This window comes from Brienomyrus brachyistius, chromosome 2, assembly GCF_023856365.1.
Source record: "Brienomyrus brachyistius isolate T26 chromosome 2, BBRACH_0.4, whole genome shotgun sequence".
Taxonomy (NCBI): Eukaryota; Metazoa; Chordata; class Actinopteri; order Osteoglossiformes; family Mormyridae; genus Brienomyrus; species Brienomyrus brachyistius.
Window position 1 is genome coordinate 18,860,474 of NC_064534.1, and position 27,379 is coordinate 18,887,852.

Here is a 27,379-nt window from a genome sequence, read left to right on the forward strand (position 1 = left end):
GCTGGAAGGTCTTTCAGAAGCAGCACTTCAGAGCAAATTTAATCAGCCTGGCCGTACATGCCCGCGTACGGCAGAACGTAATAAGATTTTGAAAAGCTGCTGTGTGCGGTTGTTCTTTGGACTATTCATTCGCTTTTAAGCTGCGAATAAATGCTAAGCAGCGGGGTGCAATAAGCAGCTGAGAGTTGATTTCTAAAAAAAATGAGGGAGAATAACCTTCTGGGGACGAGCAGGCACGGCATGCTTGCATGATAGCTGCCTCATACGGAGGCAGCAAGAGCAGTCGTGAAGAGGGATGGCGAAAGCAAGAGAGACAGTGGAGAGGGAGGGAGAGAGGAGCAGAGAGAGGGATTGTGAGTGAGGGAGAGAGAGAGAGAGAGAGAGAGGGAGGTAAAGCAAGAGAGAGAGAGAGGGTGCAGAGAGAGAGACTTAGATATGGGAAAGAGGGAGAGTGGAGCAGGCTGGTCAGGGAAGGAGAGGCAGAGCATCAGGAAAGAAACTAAAAGAGAGCCCAGCTGGAGGGAGGCTCCACGCAGCAGCGTGCACAGCCCGCACAGCTGAAATGAAAGCGGGGGCGGCTGTGCACTGGCAGCTTGGCTCAGGGAAACCTGTTATAGGACATCCTGCCTTTGGAAGTGAGCTGCAGCGTCCCTGACAGCTAAGTACTGCCACTATGCCAGTCATGAGCAAGCCGGGGTAGGTGGAGCACTCTCTCTGTCACCGCATGTGCTGCTCCTCTGCATGCGCAGCACATCCATTTTCAGAGCATGTCGTCGCCTCTGCCATTCTCTCCCTCCCCACTATGACCCCTGGGGAGTGCGTCCCGCTAAAGAGCGGGTGACATTACGGTTCTCCCCCCCCCTGAGTGCAGAGCATGGATGCACGGGGAGAAGAAAGAGGCCAGAGCAGGAGCACCAAGCTAGATACAAGCAGGCCTGTAATTTTCCTGACACGGTTAGAGCAAGATTGCCGGAGCTGAGGGGGCAACTGCCAGAAATGTAGCAATTTGGAAGCCATTTATACACATGCAGAGTTTTAATGCTGCGTTTCTGAGCAGGATACTTGTAAACAGCACAGCATAGAAAGTGTGCCTCATGTTATGTATCAGCTATTCAGAAACGTGTGATGACCCGAAGCTGTTGAGGGACAGTTTTCCTGGCCAAGGTTAGAGAATTTACAGCCTGTGGTATTTTTTTATCAGCACTACTTAACTTGATTAGCAGGAAAACTGGGCCATCTTATCTAGCCAGCGCCGTCACCTAGGATATTGGAAACTTTCGACACAGGTTTTTGGCAAAGACGGACTCGGGGTTAAGGAGGCTCTTCTCTGAGGAGGTGTGGAGCTGGGGGAAGGAGAAGAAGGGCGGAGAAGCCGGCCTGATGGAGCCGGATGTGCTTCAGGGTATCAGGGCCACACAGCCTGGTTACCCTAAGACCTCACCCAGGAGCTTGAGAAAACACGACAAGTCTGAGGAGACCCTCCAAAGCAAGGAAGGGACACTTCAGCAAAAACATAAGCCGATGAAGACAATGGATGACAGTACTGAAACAGGTGAGGGGGAAACCTCCGGGGGTAAATCGTGTGTCTTACATACAGATTGGGTTACTGGGTTAGGCTGTAGTACTACATTTGTTTTACCACAAAGAGTAAGACATTCTTTGTATGAAATAGAGAGAGTGTATCAATGGGTGACTTCAACAGCTCTTGCTTTATGATGTCATCTTGATACATCCTGACATAATTTCCCTGAGGGAATCAGCAGCAGATCCTTACAGATTTACAGCAGAGCATTTGTACGGCACCCCTGCCAGCATAGCTCACGCTCAGGCCTTAACATAGCAACGCTGTTACAAATTATAAATTTGACTTCAGTTTTAGAGGTGCCACATTTAGTAAGAAAGACATTTTCAAAAGTCCAAAAAAACTCAAATAAAACAAATTCATTTAGCTTATAATAGCAGCAGAAAACACCTCTTATAATATGTTGCATTTTTTTTTAATTTAGCCAATAGTCATTAATAAAAACGCACAAGACTGAACCCCAAAAATCTGCATTTTTCAGCTGAGAGCCTCAGTTGCCAAATCTATCAGACTGGTGCTCATCTAGGTTGTTACTATCAGCAGGAGGTCAATGACATTTAGGCCCTTTTCAGCCACACTCTGCCAGAAGCATTTTACCATGTATGTGGTGGGTAGGGACATGAGAAATAGCGAGATCGCCTCTCCTTGGGAAACATGAACTCCTTTTGCCATCTCTAAATGGCAAGGCGGGGGTCCCACTGATGGCTCCAATCACCGTCAAGAGACAGGCTTGCTGACTCATGCCTGTCTTTCAGCTGAATGACTGCCCCATGCAGATGTACTCACACCGAACACGAGACCTGTGTAGCAGCTGCGTGTTTCCTATTGGCTTCAACACAATATGATTACATCATTTCATATGATCAGACCAGGATGTACAATAATCCCCTTGATATGTTATTTATGAGGGCTACATTACAGTGTACGCCTGCCACCGACTGTTTAGAGGTGTAAAATTTTAAATGGATATTATTTATTATATGGCAGCCCCAGGATGATATCTTGCATTCTATTGCTGTATCTGCACATCAAATAAAGCTCAATCCCTGAAGTATGTTAATGCTGTGAAATTATTATGTATCATAATCTTTTGTTTTTAGTTAATATGCAAAATGGAACTGTTATCAGTATGATATTTTCTATATTCATATGATTATTTCTATACAGTCTGGCCATAGAAGCAAACTACCTTTTGTGTGAACCGCCGCTAAGTACTGATCACATTCATGGGCTAAGAGCATCTCAGTGTTGATAAATGATAAGCACTAAAACTGATTACGCAGTCTCAGTGTCCTAGTGCTGGATGCCATGCAGGGCTCTCCGCATCCCATAACACTGAGGTTAATCTTGTTAAATGGGGGTGCATGTTCCGGTAATCAATGTACAGTATTTATTTTTCAGACCTAGTGACGGTGGGGAAGACGCCGACACAATCCCATCAGTCTTGTTAAGCCTGACCATGTGTTCTGGTGATCAATATGCAGTATTTATTTTTCAGACCCGGCAAATGGAGGACAGGCACCACAGCAAACTCACATATGTCTGCAGGAGAAACGTGACTCTCGGGAGAAAAGTAATGGCAATGTATCCTCAGGAGATGAATCATCTTCAACATCGGCATCGTTGACATCATCGTCATCCTCATCATATTCTGGAAGACCTCTTAGAATAAGATCGTTGCCCAATTCCCCTGACGGATCTTGGAGGTCTCAAAAAACTGTTGGCTCATTTGCATCACTCCCTGAGTTCCAGAGAGCAGTTGCCATCTGTATAAATGTCTCTGAGGTGTCGGTCTCCTCATCAGATATCGATGAGGATCTGCCCTTTGATTTAGAGGACAGTAAATGTAAGTATCAAATCCCCTGTAGCAAAAAAAATTGTGTGTCCACAATGGGTACCAGCTCTGATCTTTGCATTGAGTGCAAGATCGATTTAACAAGTGGGAACACTGTTTCCTGTAATCGTCAGAACTACCAAAGACTGGAAAATGTGCCATCTATTAACATCAACCTTGGGGGGAGCACTATAGGAGCTGGTGCAAATCAGTGTTTATCACTTGTAACTTGTGCTGGGGGAGATGTACAGCAAGAGCATGAGCAAGAGATATCTTCTGTCATGGCCAGTCATTTTCATAGTTCTTCAGTCCAGGACACATGTGATGGGGACATAGACATCAGTCATGAAAGTTCTTCTGCCGATGAGGGCCCTTTAGACACAGAAGAGAAGTCAGAAGCGTTCTCCCATAGCAGTGAATGTCTGGTTTCCTCAGGGGATGAAATGGTTTTCAACAATGAACTGGGTAATGGGGGAGACAACAGCAATTTAGACATGATACGACAGCTCGAAAGCGCTGATTTTTTAAGCTCAGAGCAATCAAACTTTTTTCGATACAAAAAAAAACAACTGTTTCTTGACATTGATCCAATATCACTGGAAAAACAAATGCTTGGACAAAAATCAGGGATAAATAACCCAGTGGATTTTCCTTCATGGAATACCCTGGTTTCCGAGGAAACACTGTCAGAGATCCTGTCTCCAGTGGATGAGATTCTGTCTTACGGCAGCGCTGAACTCCTTCCATCATTAGCGACAGTTACAGGGTCAGACATGGGCAATTATGTGTACCAACCTCCCCCACCTGCAAGTGAAATCATAACCTGGACCAGCGAAGAGGACTTTGTTCTTCCTCTTGAAGGCCTCGAAAAAATCCAGCCTAATAAGAGTCCAACCGAGGACCCATCCATCATAAGTGAAGATTTGCCGTCTCTCTCTGAGGATTTTCTCTTTTTGGTAAACCAGGAGGAATCAAACAGACAAACAGATAAAGCAATAAATCATGAGGATTTAAAATCAGACCTCTTAATAACAAACTCAGAAACTACCTCTTCATACAAGAAATTAAGTGACAATAACAGGTGTAAGACCCGAGACAAAAATCCTCTTTTAGACTTTATTATTTCTGAAGCAGGAGACGCTGAAGGCTGTTCAGAACGTGCGTTCAGTGTAGGTGAGGGAGTTGTGTTTTGCCACTCTGTGTCCAGTCAATGGAAAGATAGAGAAATGCCTGCATTTTCTGGTGGGAACTGGGCAGGTGTGTCATTGGATAGCCCAACCAGAAATCACAATGGAACCTTCAAAGATATGGAGTACTTCAAATGTGGTAAGAACTGTGGGATCTTTGTCAGGGCAGAAGATATTCTACACGAGGAACGCGAAAGAGACTTGGAGTCCACCTTGCATAATGATCCTTTTTCAGATGAAGAACCACCTAGTGATGATAAAAAAGAAAAAATATGGAGAGCAGCCAAATACTCAGGTGATACACACAATGAAAGAAAACATATAAGCAAAAAACCATTAGGATGTGATTCTTCAGGTGCCAAAATGACATGCAAAGATGTAACTCCACTTCAAGAACCAAACAACAACACCTGTTCAGAACTTATAGGGGCATGTGATCATCTACTATCAGAAACTCCAAGTGACCAGCTTCAACAATCTATTGATAACACCACATTAAACAAGTTTGCACTTTCTGGCTTTGATGGACTCAAATCAGATCATTTCCACCAAAAAACTACTTATCCTTCCAATGCTGAATTTTCTGAATGTGTGAAGGGACAGAAGGATCTGTTAGAGCTCTGTGCCAACAAGACAAATCCCATTTTAGTCTCACCTATCGAATCTTTCATTGATCAGACTTCCCTGAAGGACTTTGCACCAGGAGTTGCAGTCCAAGAAGTACAACATGACAACTCCATCCTTGATGTACGAGAGATAGAAACAGTAAGGTTTTTTAGCAAGTGCCACCATGATCTAAACTCTCTGGTTGAGAAATTAGCAGGAGACTTGATAAAGGAAATCTTGACGGATGCTCAGGAATTTAGGAGGAGATCTCGACGGAGGAGAAGCTTCCAAAATGACAGCCAGATTATTGATAGAGTAAGTAATGTAGAGTGGCAGATATACATTATTTATTAACTTGAGACAGATTTGAAATGTGTAATTAACTCGTTAAAATTCTCAGCTTGACTCTATTTTGGATCTCAAGATACATGTAGGCCAAAACAGAAATTTCAGGAAAAAAAAATCTCATTAAAGATACATTCGTGATCAGAATTTTAGTATGAGCCTACTGAGATTGTACAGCTAAGTAAGCATACAATCAAAAAATGTGTTGTTGGCATGTCTGCATAATAAGTGTTGTTTTATTTAGAACAGGTTTTATAAGGCTCTGAACTGGAAAATTGGGTTCTATACATTTGCATTTATTTATTTCGCCCCCTTTCTTGCACTGTGTGTTTCTCTCTTTCAACCGTGCAGATTGTGAAAAAGAGGGAGGATAATCTGACTAGAGCAAATCAACTGGAATTCAGCGATCAGTGGCAATGCACCCTCTCATCTTCAGTAAACCTCAAAATCCAGCCACATGATCCTATGGTCATCCGCCATCTTGTAGCAGCCGCTGTGGAGAGACTTTGCGGTCAAACTATAAGTTGCAAGGTTGATATCACAGATGCCCCTGACCATTTAATCGATGGGGAGAGTCGTAGATCTTACCAACAGGTATGTATGAACTGCTGAGCTGCTGCATGAAAACGGTAACATGACATGGTAACGGTGCCTTTGTTTTAGGTCATATACGACCTTACTTCAGAGGTATTTGAAGAGATTTCACGAGACCATCCAACCACATGTGGGTTTCCATGGCAAACAAATCAAGCATTATCTCTTGCAACACTCCAACCAAGCAAGTCCCCTCTCACACATGTGAAGGTAAAGTCTTTCGGTAAAGAAAAAAGAAAACTTAGTATATTTTAATAGTTTGGATAGAGGTAATGAATCTCCAGTTTTCTTTCTCTTCACTACTTTCAGTTGTTTCCCTGTCACGAATAACCAGCTTATTTTTCTTACCATCTTCTGTTTTTTGATTTTAGTCTATAAACCCCTCTAAAATAAATTGTGGCAATGAGTATATTGACATAGGTAAAACTTGAAACATCATAATGTCTAATTGTCATGCTACCAAATTTGTTACCACAGTTATATACAGTTAAATACATGTATAGTCTATAGAACTTCTTGTGTTTTACTACTACTAAGATATTCATGTTCATTTGCTGACTCTCATGTCATATTCATAGTAAACATCCACCCACACACAAGACTAGCTATTGATTTCACATAACGAATCAGAGAAAAGCAGAACTTTGTCGACACTGACAGCGCTATCTTTTGGCACTAAGATCAAATATCTAATTACTGGAGGACCCGTCTATGGACTGTAATGATAAGAATTCCAGTAGGCAGATTTTGCCTGTCTAACCCATTTAAAAAGGATGGTTGGGTCTGACTACTCTATTCTGCACAATATAATACCCAGTGTTTGTGTGCTGAAACAATACATTAAAGATAATGTGCATCGGGTTCTAATCCTGCTTTATACTGACATACCTAGTCTGTATTTACATGAACCATCACTACTACATTATATATCGACCGGGATATATAATTATTGTAGCCTTTCTAATGCCTTTTTCAGGCAGCAGTCCAAAATGAGGTGCAGAGAGTGCTGAATCTGGAGCGTAATGATGTGCAGTTGAGAGAAATGCTCCAGGTTATGTGCAAGTATGGGAACACGCAGCGGGACAAAGTGGACTACATACTGGTATGCAGATTATAGATAATGAAAGCTGTCTAGCCCTGCACCATTATTACCCATGTCAGGATATCTACACTAGATATCTGCATATCTACAATTACATTCAGAAAATATCTACCTACAGGGAATAACATGTATATTAATCAACAGAAAGGTAAGTAGATCAGGGGTTTAAGGTTATATTTGACATTTTTGTCAAAGATGTGCTATTTACTTTTATTATTTGTAAATGAATTTCGCAGACATTTATAAATCAGTATTTTAAACATTAATCATCTGTAATTATGGTCAATTGGTCAGTTAAATAATTCCATAAATATGAAACAATCAATCAGGCATAACTTTTATCTGACAGACATTACTTGGAATTAAAAAAAATTATAATTAGTGTACGAAGTACCCATTATTTTGTTACTTTCTTAGCTATTAGGAAAAACATACTGATATTACTGAGCTGACACTGGAAACAGTTCTGATAAACTCGCATATTAAGGCAGAGAAACAGTTTAAAAAAAACAGCTACTATTATCTATGATCTTTCTCCGCATATTCTATTTTTTCCCCGTGGAAACGAAGTAAAATAGTTACATCCACCCACACACAAAACTAGTGATTGCAGTTGGATGGATACGTTCACTTGAAATTATAAAGCTTGTCGGCAAAACTCTGAATTGTTTTATAATTTAAAAATGTACTCTCTCTTGCTGGACTGTGTCTGTGTTAATGGATAGATCCAGGAGCTTCATAAAGAAGAACTTCAGTGGCTAGACTACAACCTTGACCAGCTCGCAGTCAAAATTAGACTGGCTGATGAGATTTTCAACATCCTTCTGCAGGACACTATGTCAATCCTAAACAAAATCTACGCAGCGCCCTCAAATGTCAATCCTCCAGCCATACAGGCATCCGAACCTGCATTTGGTCAACGGGAGCAAGACTACATACAGTAATAAAGAGACACCTCTCATAATTCATAAATGTCAATGTACTGCAAATAACTCTCCCTTCCATATGTGAATTGAGGTAGAATGATTTTAGATAAAAAGCAATATAAAGCAGTATTAAATCATGTGGGATTACATGGAATTATCATTTTTTACCCTGTTGTTTTATATGCTAAATATGATTAATTTTTTTTTTTTTTTTTTGTGAAAGACAAATAGTTCATACTGGGACCTCCTTGTGATTCACATGTATTCATTTTCGTCCCAGTGTTCTTCCATGGTGACTTTATCGTGATAATCACCTATATAGGCTACATTCTATTAACCTACTCTGGCAAACTGATTTTTTGGGAGAAAGGCTATAAAATGGGATACGGTACAGCCCACAGCATCATGGTGTCGTACTCTATGTTTTTGCTATAACCACGATCAAACCTGCTGCTTCCTGGTTTTTGTTAGCTTGTTTCGTAGTTTCTAACTTTATATTTATATTTTTATACTTAAATTCTATTACACTAAGGTGTGATGTTAAATCTAATTCAATTATTTATCTATTTTGCTTTGCTTTATATTATTGTATGTCATTTTCCCAGAAAACCATAAAACATGGATTAGATACCTACATTTTTATAAAACTCCTTTAATCAATGCTCTTCTGCACTGATTTTGCATGGGAGCCCTTTCTCTCGTAAAAACATATTTCTGTACCTTATTCAACTTCAGTTTATGTAAATTTATTAATTTAGTTATATCTGTCATCATAAAGTAATCCAAAATTAAATCTGTAAATGTTTCTTATTGGCCCAAGCATGTTGATCTTAAGACGGGCCGGAATGCATAATTCTGAACTCGGTGGACAATGGAAAAAGTAGCAGGCGGTAGAAGTTAGGTCACATCATTTATGATTGTGAAGTTTGAAAAGTGCCTGAAGAGATCAAATCATATAAATCTATTAAAGAAGTATGTGTCTGTGCATCTGATCCGGAAATGTTCTGACTCTGACTGAGGTAGCCATGGTCATGCCAAGTAGGTCTGGGATCATAGTTATAACCATTCAACAAAACACGTGATTAAATCCCTTGAAAGGTACACATCCAGTTTGGCACCTTGTATATTATTCTGATGTTTGTTTTTTTTGCGTAAATGGTATCATATGCCTTAAGGAAGTTTTTATCATATAAGATTCAGTCTTGTTTTCATAGTGCAAACACAATCGGTCAGCATATGCATCTTCTATTTCACATATCCCTCTGTTGAGGATGGCTGTATTGTTCCATTTAAGTGAAGGCACTGTTACTATTAATCTACCAAAATAGCATTAATGAATTGAAATGACGACCAATTTCGCTACTGTTTAACTCCAAGGACTTTGATGGGTTAATTAACATACGTAAAATTTGTACTCCCGTAAAATTTGCCTCAATGATTTATTCTCTTCTTTTCATTAAAAAACAACAACAACTGTCTGGTGCATTTTTTTCTTGGGATCAAATGTGTATTTTCCTCTGAGTTGAGAAATCGCCCGTTTCTTTGTTTCTTTATAGCTTGCAGGATTTTTTATCAGCGAATTAGCAAACAAATGAGGGCGTTGCTGTAAAATTTGATCTTATGTGGTGAGACGGACAGACACAATGACACACACATGAACCCAAACATTAGATGGATGGATGGATGTAGGAAACGTACTTTCCACTTCTCAATGTACGCCTAGCCACGCGACTGCCACGCTACGTGACACTGCGCATGCGCAGTGCAGCCGTTTCCGAGCAGAGCTTTCCCCACATAATCATACCAGGGAGCGACATGGCCAGTTTCTGGAGCAGAAGTTCGGCTCTTTCAGGTCTAGCCTGGTCATTAAAATGCCTTTTTGTTGTGTTGCTGTCCTGGCGGGTCCAGGCTGCCCGGCTGTACTCGATGGAAGATCCGTTGACCATTTTGACGAGCGATATTTTGAAGGAAACGCTGCTTAACTCGTCCACCGCCTGGCTGGTGCAGTTTTACTCGTCGTGGTGCGGCCACTGCATCCAGTACTCGCCGACCTGGAAAGCGCTGGCTGGCGATGTAAAAGGTGAGTGTTCGTGGTTAAGTCCCTGCCTTTCGCCTTCGGACAACCAGTTAGCCCGGGGACTAATGTTCGGACGCAGACACCGGCTGTGGCTGTATTAACTACGAGCTGCTAACCCGCTTAGCCAGCGTTTGTTCCGTGTAACCGGACCAAAACAGTTCATTCAGAGTAAACGGGTATGGTAAAGATGCTTTCGGGGGATGAGCCGCTGTGACACCGCTGATGATGCTGAGTAAGACGACCGGCTTTGGGATCTGGTGGTCCCTCTTTGTCGGGTTTCACTCTGCCGTCCCACCAGACATCCCAACACCCCAACACTGTGTTCAAGGCCTCATCATTCACCTGCCTCAGGGATCTAACTTGATCAATAAAGTCTCCCTGTACTGAGCGTCTCAGTTTTACATTGTAAAAAATCGAAGAAGCTTATTTCGTGTATGAATCGGCCTAATGTCCTAATACTCATATGAGTTAGCATTTTGATTGGTTTTATTCATATTGATTTTACTGCAGATGTATGAGATTTATTTATCTACAATCGCGAATTACAGTTCAGTCTAAACCCATATGTGGGGCTTTAGTGAGAACACTTTTGCTGTCATCTGACGAAGTTGGATCCTTGTTGCTTTATTAATTGGATGTTGTGATTTTTCAAGGATGATTTGAAGATATGTGGGATGCAAGGTTCGCATTGTGTTTTAATGTAGTAATACAGCTGAAAGTGTCTGTCTTTCTATTTGGTGTGTCTCTGGAAGGACATATGAAACTGTCATGCTCAATTCCATCCTGGCCATGCCTCATCAAGTTATCATGCACTTTCTATAAATAGCAATGGGACTGTTTGACTTGTTGTACTTGTTCATATCATTGTAACTCAGATTTTATAGTTCCCTTACTAATGTGTGCTCTGGACAACCTCTTAATGATTAGCTTTCTACCTTCCTTCCTTGCCTTCTTTTGCCTTCCATACATTTGCCCCCACTAACCCCCGATACACTAAGAACAGTGCCCAGTATTGTGCTCCCCCATTCTCATAAAAAGCTCTGGCATGCTGGAACTTCAAAAGATTACCTTTCTAAGATTAAATCGAAATAGTTGAACTTGGAAACAGCGCATCATTGTTTAGGACTTATTTCTGTTACTGAAATCAAGAGACCTGCGCGAGGTCCTTCCTGAAACTGGACCGTGCTGTGGTCACAGAAGCGGGACTTGACCTTCTTTCCATCTGATTTAGAGTTGCAGAGGCACTGGGGGGCTCATGATATTACCTGTGGGAAGCAGCGGCCTCACATTTGCCTTTTAGTGGAGCAAAGCTGCTGAGCACGTGGAGGCCGTCGCTCACAGCTGTGAGGCACGAGCGGCGATGATAATGCGCTGTGAAGGACGCAGCCTCTGACTGGTTTCATATGCCCGCTCCTACCTTTTGATGCACGGCCTTGGGTCGCTTGCATCAAACCAGGTCGTCGGTACCCAGGAATGACTCAGGCTGCCTCTGGTCACGTCTCCCTGTCAGTGTTGTCACTGCTGGCACCTATGAAAGAATAGATATGTAAGAAGAATAATATCTGGTTCATAATATATATACTTTTTTAATCCATTCACATTTATGTAGAGATTTTTATGATAAATTCCCAGAAAAGCCGAAGGATTACGAAGTAAGAAGAGCAGACTGTAAACATCCAGCACATGCTTATCTTGTTTTTTACAGGAGTAACATAATTTGTGGGTCACAGTCCTCATCCACTGTCAAGAGCTCTGCAGGTTTGGCCATGACAGTCAATGATATCTGGCTTGCTGTTGAGGCGCATTTCTGAGTTTTATTTCCCTTCAGGGCCATTATTGGGTATAGTATTTGCAGTCTTTTGTGAAGGACTTCCTCTGCCTTTATTGTCCTTAGCCTTCAAAGCCCTCCGTAATTTTATGGCTTGAGGCTTGAGTCTGGTGTTTTTCTTGAGGTTCAAGAGTTTACTGCTAGGACCCCGCCTTAAAACGTGGTTGGTGCTGAGGAGAATGCTGGCTTTGGGATCTGGTGGTCCCTTCTTGTAGGGTTTCACTCTGCCGTCCCTCTAGACACCCAAACACACTGAGAACCACTGTGCTCAAGGCATTCCTCAGTTAATTATGGTGTGTTAAGAGTTGATACCCTAAGTGATCTTTCCTGTGTGGGATTCCACAGTTTTTTTTTGTTCCCCCTTAAGTATATGTGTTGGAAAATGGTAACAATGGTGGAATCTTTGGAGTACTTACTGCTAACTTAGTTGTTTGGAAAACAGTTGTTTAGTTGAATTTTCTATTTATACGCATTTTGTTCCTTTCAGGAAATTTACTGCTGCCTTTTTGTTTTTGGAACTTTTACACACTTTTTATTAGTCTTTCTGATGTTGCTCTTGTGAGTGCAGAGATTCATAAAGCTGGGCTCACCAGAGCATTGACTCACATTAGATATGTGTATGTTTGTGGTTCAGGCCCACTGTTGCCTTTTCTTTTCTACAGATACGGAGACCAAGGGAGTCCTCTTTCTGAGAGCTATGGCTGCTGCAGACTTTGTGTAGACTTTCCTGTGTGCCTTTGTGAGAGCAAGCTGTCGTTTGGCTGGCTCACTAGTGACTGCCTGCCAGCTGTTGTTCTCTCCGTTGGGGTCAGCTGGCCCCTTTGTCCCACATTGACCTCGACGTGCATTCCCCCACTCTGTTAGGAGTGTGTTCTGCATGGGGGACAGGTGGAGGACAACAGCACAGGGGCCCTCTACAGCCACACGCCCCAAGCTTCTAGTTTAAAAAAAGCCCACCCCAGTGCCTTGCCTGTTCATATTGTCTTGCCCCTGAAAAGCTGTCCATCTGTCGCTTCGCCTGCTTGCAGTGTCTCTGTTAAGCCTCGATTGTGTACGTGCATGAAATGGCTGTCTAACCGGGTTGCCGACATTCTGTACTGTGGGAAAACACACAGCTCTGCGACGCTTCCTGATGAGTCTGCAGAGATATCGGTAAATCTACCCGCTTCTTAATGAACCGCTAACTGCAATATCATAAACACTAACAGCCAGCTCCATAAGCCTCCTGCTTAGCTCACCTGTCTGTTGGATTCCTCATTGTTCCCCATTCCAGAGTAAAGGGCAGAGTTTCATATGAACCCATCGGCTGTAGAATTCTGTTCATTCTGCTCTCTTGTATAAGTAGTGCTACAGTTTTATATATTGTTACAAAGATCTTCTCTTAAAGCTTTTACGATTTGCATGCTGAACAGTATAATGAACAGCTAAGACTGAAGATATGGGAACAGACTTAAATTTGATATTTTTGCATAGTTTATTACAGAAGGCAATTTATGTAATCCGTGATTTATAATATTGTCCTTTTGTGTTCATTATCTGTAGTCATTGTTATATTAGCTCTTATAGTTGTTTTTTTTTAATTAGATTTTTAATGATCTTACACCAGACATCAAGGTCCTGAAATTGAATGGAATTGAATTGGATTCCAGTCCATCACATGCCACACACTCGCACACTGTCATATATGTGCAATTTAGGGATAACATTTCTTTGTGCGAAGAGAAACCCCAGAAACATGTGTGAACTATACATTTACGGAGCTAAGGGGAGACAAACCAACAGCCTAACAAATGCAAGTCTGATCAGACTGGCTGTAAGTTAAGTTGCTCAAAAAGCTGGTGGTATTGCAACTTGCAAGAGCCAAACTCGTTTCTCTTGTTTGTCGCCTTGGGGAAAAAATATCTGCTAAATAAATAAATGCAATGAAAGCAGTGCCGGCTATCTCGTTCACAGCTACAGCTCGTGTATCAGGGATTCCATTAGTGAGAAAGACGTGTTCAGGTTGTATTGCTTTTGTTTTGCTAGTGTATGTCGCTTAATTTCTCTGTGCACGAATTTGGTGGAGAAAACATAAATGCAGGAATGTTTTTTTAATTGCCTTGAGGTTCCGTGTACATATTTTGTATGTTTTTTTCCCCCTATTTATAGACTGGGAGCAGGCCATAAGAATAGGAGTGCTGGACTGTGCTGATGAAAAGAACTTTGATATTTGTAAAGAGTTTGGCATTCAGTTCTACCCAACCTTCAGGGTATGTGTTAAACATGGACATGTGCCTGTCACCATTTTATCTACTCATTTCAATGTATTTTTATGGATGGAAAAATGTGGTTTCTGTTCTTGCAATTACATTGGTACCTAGTAGTAGTAAGTCAAAAACATTTATACAAGGTTAAAAAAACAGGCATTTTGAAAATTATGTGGTAACCATAAAGGTTGCTGTTACTTTTTGATTCTCCCTCATAAGATTGTAATGATTTGGATATTTTCTATTTCATTTTTTCGCTTTCTAAGATGTTGCTGTTAATGGGTTTATTTTTTAATCTCCCACAGTATTTCAAAGCACGTAGCAGCACTTTTGATATCGGAAAAGCCTACAAGGGTGAGTTTCTCTGTAAAATATATTCTGACAAGTTGGTGATGGCCTACAAGTTTGGTTTCTGCTGCACAAGGGTCTTTAGCAAAGAAGCTTCTTCTGGAAATACTGAACGATATATCCGTTATATTGTATATCAGATCCCCCCAGAAGTATCACTGGTTTTGCTTTCATTCCCATTAAAATATATAACACTGCTTTATTTTGATAGTTTATTATAATGGATAAAGACTAGACCACAAAGCTTTGAATATAGGGTTGAAGAGGGTTTCTTGTATGAGGCACTGCAATTCTATAATAGTACTACTTATTTTGTCTGACACTGAATCCATGTTGCCGTTGTGAGATGAATAAAGTTGGTGCGTTGATGGGATATTGTTGTCACTGGCAAATCATTTTCTTCCACCACAGGACCAGACAGGGAATTGCAAACTGTAAGGCAGCTGATGGTGAATTTCCTCCAGAACCACACGCAGGAGGTCTGGCCTCCACATTGCCCCCCTCTGGAGCCCTCCAGGTACCACGTGCTTGAATTGATGCATTCTTTCCTAAATATTGCTAAATGGATAGATATGGAATCGGACTACATCTCCAAGATGTCAGACGTACCCTCTGTTTTTGATTGCAGGTCGGCTGAAATCCTTTCTCTCGTGGGGCAGAAAGCTGACCACTACACTGCCGTCATCATAGAGGAAGAAGATTCTTACATCGGCAGAGAGGTATTCTTTTGTTTTTCTTTGTTTGTTTTGTAGGTTCTGGGTCTATGTGCTGATATACTTAAAATAACACCAGTGGAACTAGCTGTAAATTTAGGCCTGTACCCATTAAAGACCCTGTCATCAGCTCTGCTACCATTTGGGTTTTCTCCGCTTGGTTCAGCCTTTGACACTCTCCACTGAGGACTGCACATTTAGCATGACCATTTCACAAAGCATCTGAAATATGGCTTGTTTGAAGCTGCATTCGCACATGGTGTAACTTGGTTAAAATGTTTTTGGGCTCAGGTGATGTTGGACCTGATGATGTATGGGGGTATGACTGTGAAGAGAACCTTGAATTTGGATACAGCCCTTCTGGACAGGCTGGGTGTTAGCTCAGTCCCAGCTGTGTATCTGCTGTACCCTAATGGATCACATGTGCTTGTGGACGTGTAAGTTACCTGATTACACCAGTACCATCTTCCTGATGTATGCCAGTTGTGGGAGTTTTTTAGTTATTTTTGAGAGGTGCGCTTGACTAATCGTACTGTATAGTTAAGACATGTGAGGCCACACCGAAATTAAGACGTTTTTTTAATCTTTTGATATAGGTCTTGGGAATCTTCATTATTTTTGAAAATGTTTGAATAATAATTTTATTTGACCCCATTTTGACTTATTTGACTGCAATATTTTGACTTGATTGAAAGTTTTAAAATAAAACTTGGTCTTTCATTCCCCCAAGTATAGAAACTGAAATTAATATCCTGAATCAGGCCATTGAATTCTGCTTCATCACAATTTCTTTTAAAGTCTTCCTGAACTGTGGCAATTCTATGTATAGCTGCAGTCCCCTTAATAGTTATTTATGGAACTACAGCTTTAGATAATCGTTGCATGTCAGTGTTCTTTTTTGTGGTTTATTTTCGTAGGAAGATCAAGAAAGATGTTCGTACGTCTCTGCGGCTGTCATTTCCCACACCCCCTTCACACACCCCCTAGCTGTCCTGCACATCTAGGCACTATACTCATCTCAGTTCTGCTCCTCCACTCACAGGAAGAAGAGTCAGCGCTTTTTCTTCTCCTCGTACCTCAAGCTCCTCCCTGGGGTGCACAGGAAGCGGGGTTCCTCTGCCCAGGGGGTTGTGGTGTCTGGAAGCAGAGGACAGAAGCCTGCAGAGATGTGGAAGGACTTTGACAAGTGAGCACAACTGTTCTCTCCTCCCATCTGCCTTTAGGCCCTTGCAAACTTTTTAGAGAAGAGTCTAGAGTTACACGCAGGTTTGCACTAATCGATAGTGATGTTGGTGCTTGTCATTTGTCCAATATTAATTGGCCTTGTTGCTCATTAAATGGGTAAGTGATCTGATGCCACCTTCTGGTCATGTGGTGTATTAGTGATCTTCAGGCTGAGTTGGTAGGGCGCATGACTGCTGCATTTTTAGAAATGCCCTGCCTTTTTGGGTTATGTGTGAGTTGTCTCTCAGACAAATACTTGAATAATGTTCATTCTTCTTTTAAGGCTTACGGTTGATATGGTCTTAACTTGAAATATATGGTGTTAGTTTACAACCTTTTAATCACAGCCCATTCTTTTATGACATTTTATAATTTCGCTGTGTTTTCTGAAAGTAAATGTCGGGTTTTTATTTCAGCTTTTATACGGTTGGAATAGTTTTGTCTTTTTTAATTGTCTTAATTGCCAAAGACATTTTTTTTATTGTTATGAATATTGTTATGGTCAAAGTCACCAATAGGGGGCCCCCTTACTGTGTTTTCTGAATAACATTTATAGTTAACATTTTTCTTTACATACTATATTGTATGGTGGCACCCACCTATCAGGACATTGCAGCATATTGAACATACATATTGAACCAGTCCATTCATAATAGGTACATTATTTTTTGTCATTTTCTTGAGTTTTATATTAGTACTAAAATTGTTCTGCTGTTTAAAGTAGAATATATTTTTGAAATGCATGATTTAGCTTAATAAAATTTTTATTGATTTTTCTCCCGCCCCCCCCCCCAGGTCTAAAGTGTACATGGTAGACATGGAATCAGGTTTGCATTACTTGTTGAGAGTCGAGCTGGCCAGCCACCAGACCCTCACTGGAGACGAGCTGAAGACATTCAAAGATTTTGTTACGGTGGTTGCCAAGGTAGCATCTGTGTTTGGGTTTCCCCTTAGAGCCGCTTCACCGGGCTCCTAGAGCTGTGTGGGATGCGGGGTTCACCACTGATTTCCATTGTATACTCAACTGTCAAAAATCTGTCTAAATTTATCTCCTGGACCTGAAGAATTATGAAGTTAGTGTTATTTTGCAAGAAAGGAAAACTTTGCTTCAGAAGTTGCCGGTGTCTTACATTTGGATGAAATGTGTATGTGATTTCAATGAGGTGGTGCTTGTGGGGAGCATGAGTGGGGGGGGGGGCATGAATATCAGTGCAAATTAGAGTAAAAGCTCTTATCCCTCTGTGGCCTCCTTTCCTTTGAAGAAAGTGCCCTGTCTAATCTGGAGAGCTGAGGCATTAGGCTAGAAGAGGGCTTTGGCTTTGCTGGCCACCTACTGGGCTTCCTAGCCCTTGTAAGATGCTACTGTGGGGTAGGGCTGGGGGCATGGGCCAACCCCTAAGCTTAGTTCACTGCTGAAGACTGCTAGCTTATTATCTCTCCTGGTTCTTGGCCTACTTTAATAGGAAGGTGACATGAGGGCATCCTGGGTTTGAGGGCTTCGGAATTAAGGTCCTGCACGCATGTCCGGGTTCCACACTGATGCCATAACCTTAAAGTCTGTCAAAGATTAATATAAAGAGTAAAAACAACTTGTTCCTAAGTGGGTGTGGATTAGGCTATAGCAAACTGGCCTGGATTTAGAGAATCACAAATTGATCTTTGCTCTTTTATCTGATCCGTTTTTTTCTTTGGTTATAGTTTTAACAGCTGTGAAATTTCATTGCACAGCTTTTTCCTGGTCGCCAGTCCGTGGTGAAGCTGCTGGAGACTTTGCTGGAGTGGCTAGTCAGTTTGCCCCTTGAGAAGATTCCTTATGACGCCATCCTAGATCTGGTCAACAACAAGATGAGAGTAAGTGCTGGGAGCTACATCTGTGAGTTAACCTTGTGGTTTGACTTGGGGTTGGAGTTAGCATCTTAACATAGCATTTCAACAAGAGCAATATCATGCAACAGTGTGTGAAAGTGTCTACTGTATTGCAGTTCATAGTGCATCCAAACCAGCTGCTTTCCTCTGGATAGACAAGGATAACAGATGACACACAGCCCTGTTATTGATTTATCGAGGATGCAGCGCAGTGATTTTCATTTAATCATCCTTACCAAATATCTCAGACTGTATTGAATTGTTCCTAGATACTGTCGTTGGCCAAAATTTCCAGCAAATACCACACCAAAGGGATCTGTTTAGTACTATGTTAAATGTTTGTCATTACCAAACCTATGCAGCCTATGCAGTCTGTTCCTTCCAGGTCCGTTTCATGTATAGTGCACATCTACACATGCCTGTGCCAGTCGCATCATTGATGTCATGGCTATGTTTCGTGCTTTGTACCTTGGGGATCATTTTCATCTCTGTACCTTAAATTAGACTAAACGGTAAGTTTATCTACAGTTATAGGGTACAACTTTCCCTGATAGTGAAGTTGCATGCCATGCTTCAGTCCTACTGAAGTGCATCTAGGCACAGTATGGCGCAATCACAGTAGTCAAACACACTAGACTTTTGGGTGAAATGTGCTCAGGCATTGTATGGGTCACCTAGTGTGACTACACCCTAAATCTCAAAGGTTAAGGACAATGACCTTCAGTGCTGGTAATCCTGTCGTGTAAGTCAAGGGTACAGCTTGTTGTGAACAAGGGCAAAGCTTGCTGGTAACAAATGACACTTATGTGCAGGTTGTAGGCAGCAGGGATCGACTTGTAAGCATACAGTATGTCTTCGCATCATAGATCGCTGGGATGTTCCTGAGCGAGCAGCTGCAGTGGGTCAGTTGCCAGGGCAGCCAGCCGGAGCTGAGAGGATACCCCTGCTCCCTGTGGACTCTCTTCCACACTCTGACTGTGCAGGCAGCCCTGCGACCTGATGCCTTGGCCAACACTGGTAAGAATCATCTTGTTTGGAACATGTGGAAGTGCAGAATTATGTGTTACAAGGATGTTTGTTCTTTTCCTTTAAATTTTGCAAGTAGCCATGCAAAATCACATGAGAGGGCATGATGAATACTGTCCCCCAAGGCTCAAATACATGTGAGCAATGAATGAACTGTAAAAATAGAAGTGTAAAACATGCAAGTGTTTAGTCACTTTAATCCTTGTGGAAAAAGGTTTCGTAGTTGCATAATTGTGCAGTGGTTGTTCAGTCGTTTTCGGGAGAAATGATTGAATTCATAATTAAAACAGTCTGCTGATTCACACGTTTCTTACACTTTTTGCAAATCAGTCTGTGAAGGGGCATCCAGGCAAAAAATGTGCCATGAAAGACGACCTCCAGAAAACATAGTGGCCCATTTGTTTTGAGCTTGGCCTACTTGTTCTCTGGACAGATGGCCGCAGTTCATCTTTGTCTGTTTTTCGTTGAGCTCTTCGTCTCATAAGATGTCTGATTTAGGGGCTTGGGATGGTTAAGAATCGAAAAAGGATTTGGTTGAAGCATTATATCTGGACTGCTTTCTGATCAACCAGTCTAAGCTGCACATGTATTTTCAGATCCCTGGCTAAATCTGGGTCTTATGTTTGTTCTCTATAGCCCTTACTGGGGTCTTCCACCACAGATTATAATCCTTCTTTTAGTCCATTACTCCCTTATTCTGTATTATGGTTTATTTTATGCAAACTCTTACCTTTTAATTTTCTATTTGTCTGAGCATTACTTTAGCATCTGTATGCTTCTTTTCATGAGTGGTCCTCCCTACCCCCAGCTGTGAGGTTTTTGCAGAACATCTCTTGGTGGCTCTCTGACTGATTCAGTCATGTCTCCCAGGCCTTGAGGAGGACCCCTTGGCGGTGTTGCAGACGATGCGTAGGTATATCCGGACCTTCTTCGGCTGCCGGGAGTGTGGCGAGCACTTCGAAGAGATGGCCAAAGAGTCTCTTCAGCAGATCAAGACCCTGGATGAGGCCATACTGTGGCTGTGGAGAAAACACAATCAGGTCAACAACAGACTGGCAGGTAAAAGAGCCTGATGGCTCCAGAACAACTTTACACTCATACGCAGGCAGCGTATGAGTATGGATCTGTGAAGTCCTCCCTGCATGTTATAGTACCCCTTAGGAAAGAGTTTTGATTCTTTTGAAGAGGAAGAATGCGCTGAGAGAGCACAGCAGAGTACGACAGAAGGGAGTGTGCAACTCCTGTGCTCAATGCTTAGTCATTTGTTTAGTAGCTCTGTAAAGCATGTGAGTGTAACAGCTTTAAAGAACCACTCCCTGACCCAGTGATGGATTCCACTTGGACAGCAAATGAGTGAATGTGCGTAGGTATTTCTGCACGCTACCGAAAAATTACTTGCACGGTAAAGGAAAAAAAATAAGTGGAGTCACATTTAGTTAGTTATTTATAGGTTTTATTCCGGAACACTTTATTTGTTATTTGTTGTTTAGTTATTTCTGGGTTGTTCTGATTAATTCTAGGCTTCTTATCTTTTGAGTAATCCCGTTCATCCTGGGCAGTGGTACTGCACAGAAATCGCATTTGGCCATTAAAGCAATATTCACACGGTTTGAAACTAGCTTATCCTCGAATCAGGATCTGCAGCTGTAAACAAAGTCAAATTATTGCATACCCAGCAGAAGATGCATGAGAAATCTGTTTACAGATCCTTCTCTCACAGTACCATATGGGAGCTCTGGCTACAGAGTCACTCACCATTAAATGTTAACCTATAGTATGTGTGTAGTATTTGTGTCCAGAAAGTATGTCTCCAATAAAGACTGCGTCATGTCTGTTAGTAAAGACTACACATGGCAGGTATGCTAATTGCACCCATTATACGGGAGCTTTGGCTACAGAGCGTCTCCCTGGCTAGCTTATACAGCCAGTATTAGCTCTTACACCCTCCTACAATAATTTTGTTACTATGATAAGTCACCTGACATGTGCCTTTGGGGTCAATTTGACCCTGGGTAGTTGTGAGATCTAGAAAGACCATTATTGGTGTCAGACCACTGCAAATCACAAGGGACACTTTGGGCCATGAAACCCCCGGGCCTAACTGAAGAGCCATTGTGTGCTCTGTCCAGTGACTGCACCCTGCTTTTGACCTTTGTGTCACAGCATTAGCATCTCAAAGTACTGGCTTCCTTTATGCGAGTTCCCCATGGTTTCTGCTTTCATGATTCTGTGCAACTTTTATGGGACCACTGTTGGCCAGACAAAGGTGAATCCTACCTTGATGGGCTGTTGTAAACACCTGTGGATGCTGCCTCGATGGCACTGCGGTTGGCCATTTCTGTGGCAGGTAGATGCTGCTTTGATGGCACTGTAGTTTGCCATTTCAGACGCAGGTGGACGCTGCTTTGATGGCACTGCGGTTGGCCATTTCAGACGCAGGTGGACGCTGCTTTGATGGCACTGTAGTTTGCCATTTCAGACGCATGTGGACGCTGCTTTGATGGCACTGCAGTTGGCCATTTCAGACGCAGGTGGACGCTGCTTTGATGGCACTGTAGTTTGCCATTTCAGACGCAGGTGGACGCTGCTTTGATGGCACTGCGGTTGGCCATTTCAGACGCAGGTGGACGCTGCTTTGATGGCACTGTAGTTTGCCATTTCAGATGCAGGTGGACGCTGCTTTGATGGCACTGCAGTTTGCCATTTCAGACGCATGTGGACGCTGCTTTGATGGCACTGTAGTTTGCCATTTCAGACGCAGGTGGACGCTGCTTTGATGGCACTGTAGTTTGCCATTTCAGACGCAGGTGGACGCTGCTTTGATGGCACTGTAGTTTGCCATTTCAGACGCAGGTGGACGCTGCTTTGATGGCACTGTAGTTTGCCATTTCAGACGCAGGTGGACGCTGCTTTGATGGCACTGTAGTTTGCCATTTCAGACGCAGGTGGACGCTGCTTTGATGGCACTGTAGTTTGCCATTTCAGAAGCAGGTGGACGCTGCTTTGATGGCACTGCGGTTGGCCATTTCAGACGCAGGTGGACGCTGCTTTGATGGCACTGTAGTTTGCCATTTCAGACGCAGGTAGACGATGCTTTGATGGCACTGTAGTTTGCCATTTCAGACGCAGGTGGACGCTGCTTTGATGGCACTGCAGTTGGCCATTTCAGACGCAGGTGGACGCTGCTTTGATGGCACTGCAGTTGGCCATTTCAGACGCATGTGGACGCTGCTTTGATGGCACTGTAGTTTGCCATTTCAGACGCAGGTAGACGATGTTTTGATGGCACTGCGGTTGGCCATTTCAGACGCAGGTGGACGCTGCTTTGATGGCACTGTAGTTTGCCATTTCAGACGCAGGTAGACGATGCTTTGATGGCACTGCGGTTGGCCATTTCAGACGCAGGTGGACGCTGCTTTGATGGCACTGCGGTTGGCCATTTCAGACGCAGGTGGACGCTGCTTTGATGACACTGTAGTTTGCCATTTCAGACGCAGGTAGACGATGCTTTGATGGCACTGTAGTTTGCCATTTCAGACGCAGGTGGACGCTGCTTTGATGGCACTGCGGTTGGCCATTTCAGACGCAGGTGGACGCTGCTTTGATGGCACTGTAGTATGCCATCTCAGACGCAGGTGGACGCTGCGTTGATGGTTAGGATATTAGATGGATAGTTTGTGCCCTCATCCCATGCACTAGGCTGCTTGGAAAGCTCTGTGATTGATCATGACATGCATACAGTGCAAGCCTGATGTCCGAGAATGGGGTCTCCTTGTATAGAAACACCTTGTCACTTGCATAATTGTATACCCATGCAATTATAAGTCTTTGCTGAAGCAACAGGTGGCAGTATCTGTGGCTGCTACAGTTACTGCAATTTGTACATAGTCAGCCTCTTCTGCAGTGCTGCTTTTTCTAGCAGCAAGGAAATGTTTCCACCAATCTATTGATAAACGTAAACATTAGGATCGTCTTTGAAATGTATACAACTTAAGTTGCTTTTGACTGCCGTTTTTGTATTTTCAGGTACCTTAAGTGAAGACCCGCACTCTCCCAAGAGTCAGTGGCCCACCCCAGACCTCTGCCTGGCCTGCCATGAGGAACAGAAAGGCCTTCACATCTGGAATGAAGAACGCGTCCTGGACTTCTTAAAGCAACACTATGGAGCTTCTAACATTTCCCCACAGTATGCCATGGGCTACGGCAGTCTGGAGCCACTGGCGGGCCAGAGCGGGAAGGCAGTCGAGCGGCGGCCGCCACCTGACCAGACGGACGCAGCCGTCCTGAGGCTCAGCCCCGCCGTGCGTGGAGAGGTGCATGCGGACGCCCAGCCAAAACCCAAGCCCAGCATGACCTTCCTGGTCCTCGGCTTCTCCAGTTTGGACATGAGTCTCTGCGTGCTCCTCTACACACTCTCGTGTGTTTTCCTCATGGTCGTTTTCTTCTTCTTTCGCATGCGGTCCAAGCGGTGGAAACTGAAGCACAGCCGTCTTTACGTATAGCACACGGTCCAGGTGGTTGGGAGACTGGGACTCCACCCTCTCTCATTTTTTTAACCAAATGTAGCAGCTGAAGTGGATTTCAATATAAGTGAATGAGACTTGACGGGTTTTCCAGAAGCTACAGCAGGATACCTCATAACCCTTCCTGTAGTGACAGTTTTAGTAGACAGTCGTGGACATTCAGCGAATTTTTGATTCAGAGAGACATAAATATGGGAAGTGTAAAATGAATCATTTTGACGAATATTATGGAGAATCTCATATTTGTGACGAAATTTTAAATGGTAGTTTTTAAATGGTAGTAATTAGACCATGCCCCTCATTACAGCATCTTCTTCCTTCTTGGTTGTCTTTTTCCGTAGTTTAACCACTCCATAACATAATTTTTTAAATATTTTATATATCTGCCATATGAATTCCAGAAATTTCTCCTGAGCCATTAGTAGTATGATTATCTATCAAGGCATTAAGATGATTTGTCCACATGTACAGCAGAATATGTGAGGTTTAAGGATCAGGCTGATTTGTGCTGTAGAAGAAAAGCCCTTAAGTTACTGAGATCGGACAGGCCTCACGGGGCATGACGGTGTTCAGTTCGCGTTACCTTCCTGTTCGTCCTAAGCATTCAAAAGTTATAATATGCTAACGGTTAATAGTTTGAACCACTTGTCCATAAATTTAGTTTTAGTGTAATTTGTTTAACATTGTAGGCAGCATGGTGACTTGGTGGGTAACACTTTTACCTCTTTATCTCCAGGACTGGGTTTGAGTCCCACATCGACTTCGTGTTTGTGGAGCTTGTATGTTCTTACTATCACATGAATTTTCTCCTGCAGTGTAAAGACAGCCGTTAGTCTAGTCACTGTCTTTATACTGGCTGTAGTGTGAGTGTATGTGGATACATGCCTGGCGTTCTGTCCAGCACTGACATCCCATCCAGAACTGGCACCCCTTCCAGGTATACCCCATACTTAGTGTCCTATCCTGACTGGGGTAGAGTCTGGGTCACTTGTGGCTCTGTCCAAGGGTGGGTGGATGGATGGATGGGTGGATGGATGGGTGGATGGATGGATGGATGGATGGGTGGGTGGATGGATGGATGGATGGATGAACATGTTTTTAAAAACTACAGATGCTATTTAAAGCTTGCAATGCAAAATAAAATCTAGTTTAACTTCAATATCTCTGATCTGGCTGCCTTACGAGTATACTTATTTTTATAAGAGGCCTTCTTTATGACAAGATAAGGAATATTTTGGGAAGTGTAATTTATATTTAAGGTACAGTGGTTATTCCGGTGATAAAATGAAGTTTGGAAATATTGTCACTGCTGTTCAGAGGTCTCTGCTGCTTTGGTTAAATCCATCATATTGAAGATGTAAATTTTATTTTTGTGACCATGCCCGAGTGTGAGCATCGTCAAGAATTATTACACTAGGTTTCTTGTAATTTTAAAATAACGATTCAAAACTGCCACCTCTGACCAGGCCTGATTTTGGATCCAATTCTAAGAGCCTGGTTTGGATAGTGGGACACTTTAAGCATTCTGAAGAGATTTCCTTTTCCAAATGGCTTTTGCATATTTGTTAACATGGCAGGACCAGTCTTTTCTCAAATGAAACACAAGAAACAAGCTAATAATTTCTGCAGGCAAAGCCATAGAACCAGGTCTTCAGTTCTCAATTGAGGTTTAAATATATTTATTCCATTTTTTTTAATAAGCAAAAAGAAAAGGCTTTGTTTTTTATCTATTTAAATGATTATAGTAAGTGAATTAATTTAGTAAATTGAATGTATTTTCATTTAAATCACTACAGTTATTTAAAAATAAAATAATGTATTTTACACATTGGCAGTGTCATGCCTGAACAGCTATACTGGCTTGGCACCTGCATTTGGTGGGGCTGCAGAGAAATTTTTGTTTAAATGTACCTTTCTTCTGTATGAGGAATAGTTTTATTTCCAACCTTGTACTTTAAGTCGGTGCTAAGTATTCCACTGGCTTCTTTTTCGCACGTGTGAATCTTGATTTCTTTGCGTTAAAGGGCATGGCGTAAGCAGCACAGACCTGCCCTGCGGTCAGCTTCCTCTGAAGCTCTAAGTTAATTTGGTTCTTTCTAAGAGGAGAATAAAACAGATTTCCTTTCCCGCTGGTTGTAAGGTGGCCTTTTTAGAGCTGCTTCAAGTTACCTGCTTGGAGTAGGAGTTTTTTTTTTTTTTTTTTTGTAATTTATTTTTCATTAAAATAATTTGGCCATTTTTTCTGTACAGCTGCTTCCTATTTCAGTGGACTTTTAGGATTTTTTGTATAAAATTGATGTGTGATTACTGTGATTTGGAAATTAAAACATGCAAGAGTGTCCGGTCTCAGTCTGTCCTTTCAAACCAATGCAAAACTAACTGATGTATCTTTCCTTCTATTTATAACGTTTTTGTCGTATTACTTGCTGGTCATCACAAAAAATTTATAGAGCTTTCTGCTTATGCATATCTATTAGATGACATTTATAATAAATTTCACTTTTTATGGAAGAGTAAAAATGCAGCATTAGTCATAGCAGGAGACTGGAGAAGTCAAAGCATCTTGGGTTTTGATTATCTTCGTATTCAGGGTTACATTTCCCAATATTCAATGAACTTAAGATAACGAACAATGTAGGTGAAGAACAAGTGATTTTTCCGAATGTTTTCCAAAACTTTGATATCTGAGATTTAATGAGCAAACTTAAAATATTTCTTGGTTGGGCCTTCCAACATCCACATGAGAAAAGGGCAGACTGTGAATAACAGGAAGATCATTCCCACACATTTCTTCAGTTGTCAGATATATTAGGCCTCTATTATTGTCATACGCATTAAAATGTAAAAAAAAAAAAATCTGCACGTGAAAGTACAAAAAATTGATAAGTAACCTATTGAAAACATATCAATGAGTTCGATACATGATGTGATTTTCTTGCAAAAACAGAACGATGCGAGCAGCAATAAGAAGCGAAACTTCTCAAGAGAAAAATTAAAAGCATTTGTGGAGCACATGGCCAACAAATTTTAATACGAGAATTACTGCAACATTTATGCAGCATTTAGGGGAACATCTAGACTCCCAAGGACTTGTGCAGGCACCAGAATCACATTGCTGACAGGTTGTGGACTGTGTTATACCTCTCAGCCACAGTCTGAGGATTCCACACTGGAGTCAGCAGATATTTACAAAGAGGATACTTACTACCTCCCTGCATCCAGCCACCAGCAAGCGCCCCGTCCTTCGCCATCTGATACACTGCAGAGTTGGGTGTAAGCATCATGTGCACGACCAGGCAGCCTGACCAAGAAATGTTGCGGAAATATTTCACGGATTTTATTCGCCGTAACA

General features: G+C 42.2%; 2 protein-coding genes across 4 annotated transcripts; both read left to right on the forward strand.

Moving 5' to 3' along the window:
- The first annotated feature begins 218 nt into the window (after positions 1 to 218).
- On the forward strand, positions 219 to 9,650 carry LOC125716057 (uncharacterized). 3 transcript variants are annotated; one of them, XM_048988294.1, is made up of 7 exons: positions 219 to 696; positions 1,287 to 1,552; positions 3,081 to 5,524; positions 5,906 to 6,148; positions 6,218 to 6,358; positions 7,125 to 7,250; positions 7,976 to 9,650. In XM_048988294.1, the coding sequence occupies exons 1-7, from the start codon at positions 674 to 676 to the stop codon at positions 8,192 to 8,194; spliced, it is 3,462 nt and encodes a 1,153-aa protein (XP_048844251.1). In that variant the 5' UTR covers positions 219 to 673; the 3' UTR covers positions 8,195 to 9,650. The 3 variants fall into 3 exon arrangements, with proteins under 3 accessions (XP_048844251.1, XP_048844258.1, XP_048844266.1); XM_048988301.1 differs by having other exon boundaries at positions 8,081 to 9,650; XM_048988309.1 differs by having other exon boundaries at positions 3,081 to 5,350.
- Positions 9,651 to 9,951: 301 nt separating this feature from the next.
- Positions 9,952 to 26,366, forward strand: qsox2 (quiescin Q6 sulfhydryl oxidase 2). Its single transcript, XM_048988405.1, has 12 exons — positions 9,952 to 10,256; positions 14,230 to 14,330; positions 14,633 to 14,681; positions 15,087 to 15,192; positions 15,304 to 15,394; positions 15,680 to 15,825; positions 16,431 to 16,574; positions 17,408 to 17,537; positions 18,341 to 18,463; positions 19,345 to 19,495; positions 20,375 to 20,563; positions 23,531 to 26,366. Exons 1-12 carry the CDS (start codon positions 9,992 to 9,994, stop codon positions 24,004 to 24,006), a joined length of 1,971 nt encoding a protein of 656 aa, XP_048844362.1. The 5' UTR covers positions 9,952 to 9,991; the 3' UTR covers positions 24,007 to 26,366.
- The last annotated feature ends 1,013 nt before the right edge of the window (positions 26,367 to 27,379 follow it).

What these genes read in the sequence shown, in the direction of transcription:
- qsox2 (XM_048988405.1), top strand. Translation starts at nt 9,992, where the DNA reads ATGGCCAGTTTCTGGAGCAGAAGTTCGGCTCTTTCAGGTCTAGCCTGG. An exon ending in TCACATGTGCTTGTGGACGT is followed by an intron (nt 15,826 to 16,430) that starts GTAAGTTACCTG and finishes CTCCACTCACAG; the next exon opens with GAAGAAGAGTCAGCGCTTTT. An exon ending in GGTCAACAACAGACTGGCAG is followed by an intron (nt 20,564 to 23,530) that starts GTAAAAGAGCCT and finishes TTGTATTTTCAG; the next exon opens with GTACCTTAAGTGAAGACCCG.
- LOC125716057 (XM_048988294.1), top strand. Translation starts at nt 674, where the DNA reads ATGCCAGTCATGAGCAAGCCGGG. An exon ending in ACAGCCAGATTATTGATAGA is followed by an intron (nt 5,525 to 5,905) that starts GTAAGTAATGTA and finishes TCAACCGTGCAG; the next exon opens with ATTGTGAAAAAGAGGGAGGA. An exon ending in ACAAAGTGGACTACATACTG is followed by an intron (nt 7,251 to 7,975) that starts GTATGCAGATTA and finishes GTTAATGGATAG; the next exon opens with ATCCAGGAGCTTCATAAAGA.